A 14,286-nucleotide genomic window follows, 5' to 3' on the forward strand; every position below is an offset into this window, starting at 1 on the left:
GTTTACAAGGTGTGTGGGGGGCATGGTTTTCTGGCAGCAAACAAGGGATTTTTCTGAAGAGTCACCAAGCCAAATTCTGTCCTCCTTTACTATGCCCATCCCCTGGTCTTCATATTTTGCTCTTAGCTATGCCTGTGTCACCCACCCCTCTTTCATCGAGTGGGGCGGCAGTGTGCAGAGAGCAAAATTTTTGCCAGATAGTATAGATTTGGAAAATAGCACCTCTGTTTTCTTTTAAAAGAACAAAGTTAGGCAATTAAAATCCAAAGAGTTCAAATATTTTATTCACAATATAATGTAAAAGAAATATAAAATGTAGCATTTTTATACACACTTTTGACATGCTGCAAGACAGACAACACATTGAAACACAGGGTTAGGCATCAAGTGACAGGTGAGGCACATTCCAAACCCTTGGACAGTTCTTTGAGACATGCAAAATCCTCTCACAAAATAACCCACGGGGGAAGAGGTCAAGCAAAAAACAACAACACTGCAATTATGAATACCCAATTTTGTCTGGATCCAAACGTGAGATGCATTTGAAAGTTCCAGAAATGGAAGTATGGTATAGCATGGATAGTAATTAGGGTTAACCCGCTGCTGCTCCCCACAACCTCATATATGGTCTACAAGAAAAGTAAGTTTAGAAAAAGGTTAACATTTATAATACTGACATGAAAATTAAACTGCCAAGTTCCAGGTATTACATTTTAACATTGTTTTGAAGATTACAGTAGAGCATCAATTTAGAGCAGATCTGTCTCACTTTAATAATCCAATGACCAATTTCATGTCTCCCAAAAAGTTGACTATTGAATCAAAAGGAAAAAAAATGAGGATCAAAGCTATTTGAGTATCAACTGCAAACTATGCTTTCTGTTGCGACTGCAAATATTTATTCACAACAGATCAAGCTAGAACTGTCTGAAAATGGGAGGAGACACTGCAGTGATATCTGTATCATTTCTTAGAAATCAGGACAAGGACTCTATATAAGAAAAAGAGAAAAAAATTAAGTGTGGGGGAGAAGGAGAGAAAGTGACCCGTAGATATGTAGGAACATAGATGGGCAAACCCTTATCAGGTGAAAGGCAGATTCTTCCGCTGACATCTTGAATCTCTCACAAAATGGGTTGGTTGTATTGAGTTTCACATAAAATACAGATCTTATAACATTTTGCCAATAGACCTCAGTTTTTAAACATTTTGAAAAAGGTGGATTCAATATGTTTGATTTAAAACTGTTTGGAGAACAAATGGTCAAAGAAAGAACTGATATAAGTAAATGGAATTGCACCCACTGAGAGTGTGTATCCATCCTAATCTATCAAAACTTACAATTTTTAGAATGGTACAGTACAAAAGTTTTCAGCATCTAGAATTCATTGAATCTGTTGTCTGTTACTAGACTTGTCCAAGTTTTAACAGTAAATATTAGACACAAATATCTATTAAAAATATAAATATTAGATAACTGTCTGACCCCAGTTATAAAATACATAATAAAATAGGCACTTTAACTTTGTAGTCTTTGCATAGCTAATATAAAATGGGTGTTTCAAAGTTTTGAAGAGTTTTTGTGCAAAAATTCCCAAATAGAATGCAGTTAAAAACCACCACAAACAAAAAAAAAAAACACCCTGGATTGCAGAAATAAATTCCTCCCCCCCCCCCCCCCCCAGAGTGAATAGTTATCAACAGAGGTCATACTTAGTATGTAACAGAATAAATATTGCACACACATTGGAGTATTCCTGCTGTAATTTGCCATTTTTTAAAAAAGTTGTTCTTAGAAATTTACAGTTTGTGGATTACAAAAACCACTTCTAAGCGGAAGGGGCAAAAACTGGTACATCCTGTAGTAATAAGGTGTGTGCATACACACAGCTCTAAGCACCAAAAGCACATGAAATAAATGCTTTCATTTAGCCTGCACAGCTTTGTATCTTTGAAGAGTCAATCAGCTACTGCTTTATACTAAACAAAATAAATCAAAAACATTAACTCATTTTAAAGACTTAGAACTAGAAATGAAATCATTCATTTTTTTAATAGCTGGCTTTACCTCCAGAACATATTTTGGCAGTTTTGATGAGCACAGACTTTACAGAAAAGAGTAACCAAGTCCAGATGGACTATAAAGTCAATTTTATGACAGTGTTGCTCAAGCACCTCTTTTTTCTTTTACATTAGACACGCTAAATCAGATGCATATATTTGATGCTGCTTCCATTAACATGGGCAAGCCTCTTAATAAAATTGGAGCTTATGATGCAGGGAGTCTAGTCTGTTGCCCTGGGAAGTAAGCAGATATTACAGGTGGAGTTCCTTGCTTGGGTAACATAGTTCTTGATAACACTGAAAAAAAAAAATTTAAAAAAAAAAAAATCGACCAGATATTGTACTCTTTGTAAGGTGGTTAAATGCATATACAAACGATTATTCATATTAAATTGTTTTGAATAGACATCTTAAGTTCACCATATAGTAAGCTTCCTCCCCTGCTACCTTACCCCACCCCCCAAAAATCATTTTGTCTCTGATTCAACTACATACACAAGCAGATGCCCAACTTTAAGTACGGGGCTATTCACGTGCTTAAAAAGTTAGGTACCTGCTTAAGTATTTTGCTGAATCAGGACCTCATACTATAAACATTCCTGTGTAGGTTAACAGATTTGGCCAATAATATACTTTAAGCTGTTCTATTCTAACATCATAAATTTGCCAAGAGTAAAAATGGGCCTGAACCAAAACTCCAAAATGCCATTTCTATTCTTCTGAACTGAGGAAGTTCAGATCAGAACTTACCAGTTCAGGTCCATCTCTAGAAGTAACTCCACCATACATTCATATTGTATCCATTAAAATACTACTGTGTGTCAAACAGTGAAACCTGAACTACCTCAGTATTCCCCTACACATCGAACAGGAAACAATTGAGGTATCTTAAGATATCATGCTACATCAAAATGGTGACCACTGTAACGTGGTTTCAAATCACACACTGTTAAATACACAGGGTATTATGACTAAACATTTACATTATGGTAGCACCAAACAGCCCTGAACTGCTGGCCAATTGGGTCAAACAAACAAATCATCTTTCAAACAGTTGCACTCCATTAGATTATTTACCTGTACTTGCTACAGACAAAGGTTTTAGTCCTCTCAAAGGCAAGTTGCCATCTTTCTTCAAATATTTCATGTCTAAACCAGGTGGCTCACTGAAATATCAAAATGTGTTTGGGGAAAAGGTTATTCAAAAGGGAGCAAGCTGCCTGTAATTAATATCCTTTTAAAATTATATGGTCTCTTATGCCACCCCTCCTCCTCCCGTTTTCTAGTTATTAGCTTTTATTCTTAAAATGAGCAGAAGTAATATAGTACAATGTATTCCTGATAACTAAATAAATAAAAATACAGCTAAGAGAAGAGGCATGAAGTAATATAAAATAAAGGCATACTGCAACCAACTTCAGTTGCAGAACAGTGGACTGTAAACAATAGCAGTTATACAGTTCATTGCTTTCATTCTGCAGCTACTGAAACATTGCATCTAACATTGCACTCTGACTAGGAATCCTAAAAAGAATGATTTCTTAGCCTTAAACGAACAGAGAGCTAACAGCACCCATCACCTTTTACAGGCTATGGCTAGTAACAAAAGGCTCAGTCAGGATACCTTTGAAAATGACACAAAATTCTGTTACTATGTACAAAGATGTTACTGGCATTAATAATAAAATCAAATTATCTATCAATTTTAGATAAACAGTAAAGTCATTAAACAACATTTATAAAAAATAATTGCTGGGGGGGGAGGGGAGCGCAGATTAAAAAAACAGAGCAGTTTTACTAAATACCTAACACCTATTTCAATTTATTTCCATTGTCACAAGATTGGATCAGTCAGAACTTTCCCCTCACCCTCTAAAACACCATCTAACCACTCTCACCACACAAAGAGCCACACAACACCACAACATATTTTTCCTGCTTATGAAGACTTACATTAGGGTGTGTAGTAAACACCATCTTGATATTCACAAAAAGGGGAAATATTTGGAATTTACACTACAGCCGGAAGTACTTTTTACAGCAGAAAGGAGATAGTGTCAGACACAGGAAATGTACGTCCAACAATCCTCATAATGGAATATTATAGGCAATGAACTGACCTAATGAGCTAAAAATAAATATAATGGATTCATGTAAACAAAAACAAAAAAAAACCACGACATTTGTAACTGAGGAGAAAAATTAAAAATAAAAACACACCATCTAGCACTTCACCACAAGATGAATCACTTGAAGCTTTCAAAACCAGCCAACCTACATTGATGTAACCCTGCTGCCATTGAACTCAGTGGTAAAACTCCCACAGACTTCAATGGGAACAGAATTAGGACAATGCCAAGTGCTTTTGAAAAATCCCACCCTGAATCTCTACTTTTGTAGAGCCTTGAAAATGTGCTACCCACAGAGGATCAAGTTGGCTGCCTTATATGGCATATACTCTTTTTACAAAAAGAGTACTGCATAACTGTTCCTCTATTTTAATGAGCTGTGATATGGTGCTGGAGTCTAACGTGTTGCCATAAAGGCTTCTATTATGCAAGTTCTGATGGAGCAAGCAACTGATGGTTTAAATATTTCCCCCCTTTATACTGCAGGACAAGAGGAACAAAGAGAAAAAAATTACTTGGAAAAATTACTGTAACAGCTCTTCTCACATCCTCAAAGTCTCTCTCTCTCTTTGAAGCTTGGGTTTAGGTTAGATAATGGCTATAAACTTTTGAAACCAATGAAAAAAAATCATTTACTGTGAAGATGAATATCAGCTCTATTCTTGCCTTGCAAAAAGTACAATACTGGTGTTCGATAGATAATATACACCGCTAAAATATTCTGGGTGATGTGGCAGCCATTAGGTTCTTGCTTCCATTTTCTCTTCTCTTTCCAGAAAGGATTTTTGTTTGGTCTTTGTTGGTAGAGTCTTCTATTTGTCTCCAAGCTCTTTCCACCATTAGAGGAGAAGGTGGGAACGGTGGTCACTGAGTGAAGGTGGCTGCGGAGATGTCTGAACGGTTAGGTTCCACAGCCCACATCTCAGACAAGCAGCACAGTCCCCTATATCTTCGTCCTGCTGCTTATTGGGGGGGGTTGCTTGAGCAACACCAAGGTGTGCTGGACTCTACCTTCAGGGAACTATAAGGAGGCATCACCTTACTTTGGAAATAGTGTGCTATCTGCCTCCAAGCCAGGCAATTCACTTTATTGAAAAGTGTTTCTAGAGGCAAAATACTTTCTAACCTTGTCTTTACTTTCCTTGCTCTTGACAGTTATATTTCTATTCATGAAGTTGTGCTGGTGTGTGAACGGGGATCCTGGACTCCAAGGACAACAAGCAAGCTCAGGTCAGCTGCCCACATACCAGATCATACTGAAGAGAATTAGAAGTTATTTGGAGAAGCACCCACGTAAAATCTAATTAGCTGGCAACATTTTGAATTTTAAAAAGGCACACAGTTCCATCAGGGGTTCTCAGTGGGAGTTCCTAAATGCCAGTCATTGAACCAGTGTGCTTGGCCTCCTAGTAGATATTAGGGAGAGAAAATCCATTGCCAGGATTATTGGACCTGAAGAGAGGGTTAAACAAAACAAACAAAAAAGTGAAAATAGACTTCTCTGCAGGGTTTAATTCTTTTCCAGATCTTCCCTGGCACTTTTGAACAGTCTCCTGGCAAACAAATGGATGTCCCATGGATTCCTTGAAGGAAAGAGAGTCAAACAGCAGTCCGTATAGCACTGCCTGAAATCTCAGACTGATGTTACTTACAACACAGGAACAAATTTGACATTGGCCAAATATGTGATTTTTCATAAGAGCTTTACATACACACACACACACACACACACACACACACACACACACACACACACACACACACACACACACACACACACAAAAGTGAAAATAGAGCTTGTGTAATCTTGGTCTTTAGAAGTTACCATAAAATGATGTAGTTTGTTATATCACTCAGCAAAAATACAAAAAGGAAAAAACAAAAACAAAACACCACAACTTACACATGGCCTGAGTTTGGGGGCACTAAAGGAATGGAGGTTGGTGGACAAGGTCTCGTCTCATGTAACGGAGTGCTGGTGGAATTTGCTGATAAGTTGATGCGTACCTATACAATTTAGAGAGAGTGAAAAACAAAAGCATTGGACAAGACTCCTGTGTGTTTATAAGGCTCCCATCACCACAGACAGCACACATTTTTCCTCTCCCAAATAGAACACAATCGTCATTGTACCATTAAACCATATTTTGTGATTTTTAAAGTCCCTTCTTTTTTAAAAGATCACTTGGGTAACTACTCAGGGACATCAGGCCTAGATCTCTGCTGTACTACACTAGTTTTATGCTTGCACGACTCCATTGTCTACAGTGAAAATACATGGCTCAAACTGGTGCAGCGCAGTGAAAAGGCATGCCCACTGGCTTCTGGAGCCAGATTCTGCTTCCACTGAAGCCAATGACAAAACTCTCATTGAATTCAAGAGAAGCAGGAGAAGGCCCCTAGTTTGTGTTCTTGAGAGGAAACTGCATCTGTGAGGGAATGCCTGATGTACCCCCTTTGGAACAGTATAATATCTGTATTATTGCATTTATTGCTGTAAATGCAACCAGAGGCTTAGGCAATGGGCTAATTTTTAATACATCTAGAAGTAAATACATTATGTGAATAATTAATCTATAGGTAAACTAACTTAATAAAAGTTGGGGGGGATAAAGCTTTACTGGGGAAGTTTGAGATTATTGCATTTTTTGAATGTTGCCTCACAATCGTCAATAGAAGCTTCGAACACACATTTACATATTTTTCTTATGCTAAATTTTTTTTACAGTTAAATCTAAATTTATTGTTTTCATATTCTCCACCTATAAAGCCAATTTTTATTTTTTTAATTTCTGTTTTTCATATCCTCCAACTATGTACTAAAAGAATTTTGGCTTCGAGTCTAACTCTATAAATGGGAGGTAGATAAAATGATACATTTTACAACTTAGAAAAAAAGACTACTACATGTCAAATGTTGCAATTGTAAGGCCCAATATAGTGCAGCTGGCTGAAGCCAGGAACAGATTCTTTATACTATTACAAGATCTGAGATCCCAGCTCTTTTGTGGGCTACAGACATTTCTAGCTCTGATGAATTGTGAGATATCAGGCACAAGAATGGATTTAGTCAGGGTTGAGCCACAGACTAGTGATAGTTTTGCTTGGGGAGGGGATAGAGAGAACATTTCTTGTACCAGATTCTTTTTTTTTTTTTTTTTTTTTATAAATTAACAAAAAGGCCAGACTGCTTAAAAGCTGCCTAGAGATTTGGAATGTAAGTAGTAGGCCCTAGCAGAAATGGATTAGCGGGCAGAGTGTAGGGAGGCAGTGAAAGTTACAAGATAAAGGCCATTTATTGTACAGTTTTAGAAAAATGAAAAAAAAATGCTTTTTCAGATATATAATTGGCCTCAGTTAATTTTTCCAGGAGGAACAAATAAGCAAAAATGGTTAAGAAAAATGCTTCTTTCCTCCAAAACCATTTACCCAATTCCTCTCTTGTAGTCCGTGTGCATAATCTGTCAAAAATGGTTAGTAATGTTTTCTTAACACATTTGTCATTATGTTGTATTTATGACATAAGTCAAAACTGTTGGGCAGAGGGGAATACTTAGATAAGAGTATTGGCCATTTCGAAGTGTTCTATTTTTTCAACATTTACATTAAGCACCGTTCCAGTTCTCTAATGCAGTTATTAGTGTCAAAACATTCCACATTAACATTAGTGTTCTGGTGTGCATTATCCAGAGGCAAATCACAATGGAGAATTAAGCTGTTAAAAACTAGGACACTTCAGCAGAATACATTATAGTGCAAAGGAGGTGAAAAATAAAAAAAGTATATATGCCTGCCTGTGGATTATATCTTGCAGCACTGGTGACCGCACATGGGATACTCATTCGCAGAGGAACAGAGCCTTTATAGTTATTAGAAAGGGAAGCAGTGCTAATTGGTGGAGGCATCACAGGGACAGAGAAAGGACTGTTATAAAGTAGAAACCGAGGCTGTAAGGGAAACAAACAAAAATAAGTGGAAGAAAAGGCTGTTTAAAGTAAAATATGACAAAAGCAAACAAGCCTCCTGTAGGGAGGCGATGTGGTTCCCCGGTGCCCCGGAGAGGGACGAGCTCCGCCGGACACCAAAGTGGGCGAAGCCAGGCACTTCAAGGCTGTCCCCCATAGAGTCAGAGGCTGAACAGGAAGTACAAGAACTCAACCCAAGAGCTCACAAGAGGCAGCCACTGGAGAGGCTAGACACTTTTGGCCCAGCTCCCGCTGGGGAGACTCCAGCAACCAATGGCGGACCTGGAGACTGGCCTGACCTGCTGACACTCTATGCAAACCAGTGTGTGGGAGAGTCACTGAGCCTACCCCTCGCCAGCTACCCCGAGGATCCAGTGGTGATTGACCCCCTCCCCCCCGAAGATACCACCTTGACCCAGGTACCTCCAGAGGGGATGTTGGGAAGTAGCCCGGGGGCAGCCAACCCGGGTCTGGCTACAACACAGCTGGAACTCACGTCAGTGTGTTGCGGCCAGGATCCCCACTGACAGCAGCAGCCCTTTGGCCGCTGCTAGGGCCCCAGGCTGGGACGTAGTGGAGTGGGAGGGCCTGCGTCTCCCCCCCACCCCCCAACTTGTGGGTGGCAGTCTCCCCCTCTCCCAGGCTGCTCAGAGCCTGAAGCCTGAGTGTGCTATTTACCGGTGTTTGCTCAGCCCCTGCCTGAGGGCCTGAGCCTTGGACTCTTTACTGCCCTGCCCTGACCCGAGGCCTGGGCTTATTAGCCGTTAATTGTTATCTGTGTGTGATCAACCCCCTGCTGGACTGCTTGAGCCAGGACCCCTGCAGCTTGACTGATTCCTCAAGAGGCCGTGCAAGGACTAAGGGAGGTGGTGTGGTTCCCTGCCACCCTGGAGAGGGATGAGCCCCGGCTAACCTCTCTACACCTCCCAAATACGTTTAAGTTGTCTTGATATTTTCTGATAGAACTCCTACAAAAGTCTCAAGTATAATAAGGTCAGTTTTATCCAAACAAAAACAAAAAACTCAAACCCTTCATCCACATACTTTTTTTGATGTCTAAGTATGTGCTAAGCAAGAAACATAACATTATAGGTCCATAGTACAAGCTTTGTTGCTAAGCGAAAGCTAAATAGAAAAAGACATACTAAGCAAATAGATTTGTGACAAATGCCCCTCTTTTCCCCTTACCTCAAAAAAAGGTGCCCACCCTTTATTAATGTTTTCAAGGTGGAAAAGCCCCTTCCACTGTGCATCTTTTCCCCAATGGAGGGAACCAAAAGTTTTAGAAAAAAGGAGTCCCCTTCATAGTAAAATGAAAGCATGGGGCTATCAATAGCACTGCCAGCCATAGACATCTTCTGATATGTTACCAGAGGTCAACTGAGTTTGAAAGTAGTTTGAGGTATTTTTGAGCCAGATAAAGGACATGTCAGTGACCGCTCTTTTTTTTAATAAAGACAATCTTGTCTTTTGTAAGTTTAGTCCCAGCCTTTCACCATAACAAGACTTTTTTCCAAGTGCTCATTATGTCATACTTTCACTATTTTACAGAAGATAAAGGTGTTCAGATTACCATCCACAAAAGAGAAAGCTTTCAGTTAAAAATGTTGGTTAGTTGAGGAGCTTGTGTCAATCTACAGAAATCTGGCACATCCCTTGCCATGACTTTGTATTAAGAGATTCCCATCTACTTTTATCTTGTTTCCCAAAAGTAAGGGCTTAGTCTATATCAAAATTAAAAAGCTTTTGAAATTGATTTAGTTTCGTTAGTACAACTTTTCAGACCTAAGAGAAGCTGCTCTGTTCAGACTTTGCCTTCCTTATAAATTATGTAAGCCCCAAAGGTGTAATGTATCACCTCCAACCCAAGACAGCAACGGGACACAAACAGCAGACAGACCCAATGATGCAGTACTTTGGCTGATCGGGGAATGAGCAGAAAGAAGCTCATTGGGATGGAAACACGGAATTCATTGGGTACCAACTGGAGAGCGGAGGACAGAAGGTGTCAGTAATTTAAGCAACAATGTTAACTGGACTCAGCCATCAAAACTTTGTTTAGTGAAAGGTTTTGCATCACCCTCCCAATAAAGAATCAAAAAGGCTGACAAAGGAGGTGCTGTCGTCATCATGAATAAATTGGAATATGACCAAGAGGCTGCTAGACAGCTCTCTAACACCACATTCTACAGGCCATTACCCTCTGATCCCACTGAGGATTACCTAAAGAAACTACACCATCTGCTAAAAAAACTCCCTGACAAAGCACAGGAACAAATCTGTACAGACACATGCCTAGAACCCCGACCAGGGGTATTCTATTTGCTACCCAAGATCCATAAACCTGGATATCCTGGACGCCCCATCATCTCAGGCATTGGCACCCTAACATCAGGCTTGTCTGGTTATGTAGACTCTCTCCTCAGACCCTACGCTACCAGCACTCCCAGCTATCTTCGAGACACCACTGACTTCCTGAGGAAACTACAATCCATCGGTGATCTTCCAGAAAACACCATCCTGGGCACTATGGACGTAGAAGCCCTCTACACCAATATTCCACACAAAGATGGACTACAAGCTATCAGGAACAGTATCCCTGATAATGTCACAGCTAACCTGGTGGCTGAACTTTGTGATTTTGTCCTCACCCACAACTATTTCACATTTGGGGACAATATATACCTTCAAGTCAGCGGCACTGCTATGGGTACCCGCATGGCCCCACAATATGCCAACATTTTTATGGCTGACTTAGAACAACGCTTCCTTAGCTCTCGTCCCCTAACGCCCCTACTCTACTTGCGCTACATTGATGACATCATCATCTGGACCCATGGAAAAGAAGCCCTTGAGGAATTTCACCATGATTTCAATAATTTCCATCCCACCATCAACCTCAGCCTAGATCAATCCACACAAGCGGTCCATTTCCTGGACACTACTGTGCTAATAAGCGATGGTCACATAAATACCACCCTATACCGGAAACCTACTGACCGCTACACTTACCTACATGCCTCCAGCTTCCATCCAAGACACACCACACGATCCATTGTCTACAGCCAAGCTCTAAGATATAACCGCATTTGCTCCAATCCCTTGGATAGAGACAAGCACCTACAAGATCTCTATCAAGCATTCTTAAAACTACAATACCCACCTGCTGAAGTGAAAAAACAGATTGACAGAGCCAGACGAGTACCCAGAAGTCACCACGTACAAGACAGGCCCAACAAAGAAAATAACAGAACACCACTAGCTGTCACCTTCAGCCCCCAACTAAAACCTCTCCAGCGCATCATCAGAGATCTACAACCTATCCTGAAAGATGATCCTTTACTCTCACAGATCTTGGGAGACAGACCTGTCCTCGCTTACAGACAACCCCCCAACCTAAAGCAAATACTCACCAGAAACCACACATCACTGAACAAAACCACTAACCCAGGAACCTATCCTTGTAACAAACCCCGATGCCAACTCTGTCCACATATCTATTCAAGTGACATCATCATAGGACCTAATCACATCAGCCATACCATCAGGGGCTCGTTCACCTGCACATCTACCAATGTGATATATGCCATCATGTGCCAGCAATGCCCCTCTGCCATGTACATTGGCCAAACCGGACAGTCTCTACGCAAAAGAATTAATGGACACAAATCTGACATCAGGAATCAAAATACTCAAAAACCAGTGGGAGAACACTTTAACCTGTCTGGTCATTCAGTGACAGACCTGCGGGTGGCTATATTACAACAGAAAAACTTCAAAAACAGACTCCAACGAGAGACTGCTGAGCTAGAATTGATATGCAAACTAGACACAATCAACTCCGGTTTGAATAAGGACTGGGAATGGCTGAGCCATTACAAACATTGATTCTATCTCCCCTTGTAAGTATGCTCACACTTCTTATCAAACTGTCTGTACTGGGCTATCTTGATTATCACTTCAAAAGTTTGTTTTCTCTTAATTAATTGGCCTCTCAGAGTTGGTAAGACAACTCCCACCTGTTTATGCTCTCTGTATGTGTGTATATATATCTCCTCAATATATGTTCCGTTCTATATGCATCCGAAGAAGTGGGCTGTAGTCCACGAAAGCTTATGCTCTAATAAATTTGTTAGTCTCTAAGGTGCCACAAGTACTGTTCTTCTTTTTGCCAATAAAGAAAAGCGTCTTTTACTTGGGGGGAGAGGGGACAAACACATTGAGTCTTAATCAGAACCAAATGGATTAAAAATCATCTTCCTGAGTTTTAGTATGAGAACATTCCATCATCAATACCACATAGGATTGTGGTAGCTTTGCTTCAGTAGTGCCAAGCTTACCTCTTTGCCTAACTATATTTCATAACCCTAGCTATGCATGGAATTTTAAAGCTCAACACTGTTCTCTGCTGTCCTCCTTTCACGCTGCCACTTTTGCAGGTTTGGGCTCTATTCCCTCAGCTGAGAGAACATAACAAAACACTAATTCATCATTAGAGCGACTGAAGGAGATTCATAGATTATTTCATAATTAATATTTTCCACAATAGCTTAAAATTACAATATATAATTCACATGTAGCCAGACAATAGTTTTCCCCACTTTTTTCAAAACACTACTTGGGATGAATGAATAGGGTAAGCAGGTGATTCTACATCGCTATTGTGGATTATTAAACATGGTTATCAATGAACTTCCTCTGTCCAGTCTTATTTGCTAGTATTCAGATTATCCATCCAAAACATTTAAACCACAGGCACGCCAGCTCTCAATTTTTCTCATATCAGGTCATCAAATGCACAGGCATCATGTAATCTTCTAACCCTACTGCCTGAATCAACATGGCATTAACACAGCACAGTTTCAGTTCTACTGCAAGTGGTTTTTCCATCATCTCCATGGTGTTTACCCACTACAAATGATCATCTACCTCTGAAAAAAAATGAGAGGCAATTTGTCAATCTCCAAAACTCTTTGTCTAATCAGTCTTGCAGTGCAACTGGGATTTTTGAATAGTATGCAACATGGGATTTATAGGAGGATGCACTTCAAGATTCGTACCCTCTCAGGAAACTTCCATTAAATATATATCTTCGTATTCTGTCATTACATCTTGTAGCTTAGCAGGTGGTAAATGCCACTAGAACTGGGAAGTGTTTTGTCTGCCCCCCCCCCCTTTTTTTTTAAATGAAAAAGAATCTGATCAATTTAAGATCAGGCATGTTCTGAGACCAAGCACTGATAGTAAATCTGTGTTCATGTTTTAGATATTTGCATTTTCCTTGTACTTGTATGTTATGCTGCAAAAAAGAAACATCTATTGGCTTATCTCAAATATGAAACAATTTCTGGATGAAAGGTGTGAAGGGTAAGAGCTTTAATTGTTCACAGATGCTTTACAGGTATTACATGGTGAGGCATTATTACTGCATATACGGTCTCCTTTTATATATGGGCTAAAATCTTCAAGTTTGGGTGAGGCACACAAATCTATATACAAGACACCTAAATAGCTTGATTTTTAGAGGTGCTGAACAGTGGGAGTTTCCAGTAGACTTCAACTCAGAGTTCTGGATGCTCAGCAACTCTGAAAAGTCAAGCCACTGACAAACGTCCATATGTGAATTTAGGGATCCAAGTTTGAAAACGGTTAGCAATAAATTTTAACTGGGCTTCAGCCTTTTCTTCTGTTCTATACTGTCTAAGCTTTATTCAGCTTCCTGATTTATCAGCTTTTCACAACTTTTAGTGAATCAGTCACAAACATTATCCTATCCCAAATCACTTTGCTCATGTCTGTAATTTCTCTGCCCTTAGCCAGGAACTTTAACTTTTTCTCAGATTACTATATGGATTCAGCTGGAACCTGTGTTTAGTTTTAAAACATAGGGAGTACTAACAACGGGTTAGCTTTTGCAGAGTTTCAAAACCTATTGTAATATGCCCTTAGATCTGCTGAAGAGAAAAGCAAGCTATCTATCCAAGTATTATAAATGTCTCTACCTCCTCTTCTTCTCCAAACAAGTATATACTAGCATTTTTGCTCCTCAGCTTTGAATTTTAGGAGAACCTTGAGAAGACGCTCCACCAACTATTTAAATTTCTTCCTCTCCCTAAGACTATTCATGC

At 39.7% G+C, this 14,286-nt stretch overlaps 1 protein-coding gene across 6 annotated transcripts in view; it reads right to left on the reverse strand.

Annotated features, from left to right (window-relative positions):
• Positions 1–266: 266 nt before the first annotated feature.
• The window catches only part of LOC101948279 (spindle assembly abnormal protein 6 homolog), a 46,371-nt gene continuing 32,351 nt past the window's right edge, over positions 267–14,286 (reverse strand). For 2 of the 6 annotated variants that reach the window (XM_065599358.1, XM_065599359.1), the window contains exons 14-17: positions 7,988–8,140; positions 6,097–6,200; positions 3,142–3,230; positions 267–2,361 (exon numbers count right to left, since the gene is read on the reverse strand). In XM_065599358.1, the coding sequence (XP_065455430.1) occupies positions 2,270–2,361; positions 3,142–3,230; positions 6,097–6,200; positions 7,988–8,140 (438 nt within the window). In that variant the 3' untranslated portion in view covers positions 267–2,269. The remainder of the gene's footprint in view (positions 2,362–3,141; positions 3,231–6,096; positions 6,201–7,987; positions 8,141–14,286) is intronic. The other 4 variants (XM_065599361.1, XM_065599360.1, XM_008172076.4 and 1 more) reach the window with 4 other exon arrangements.

This window comes from Chrysemys picta, chromosome 6 (assembly GCF_011386835.1).
Source record: "Chrysemys picta bellii isolate R12L10 chromosome 6, ASM1138683v2, whole genome shotgun sequence".
Taxonomy (NCBI): Eukaryota; Metazoa; Chordata; order Testudines; family Emydidae; genus Chrysemys; species Chrysemys picta.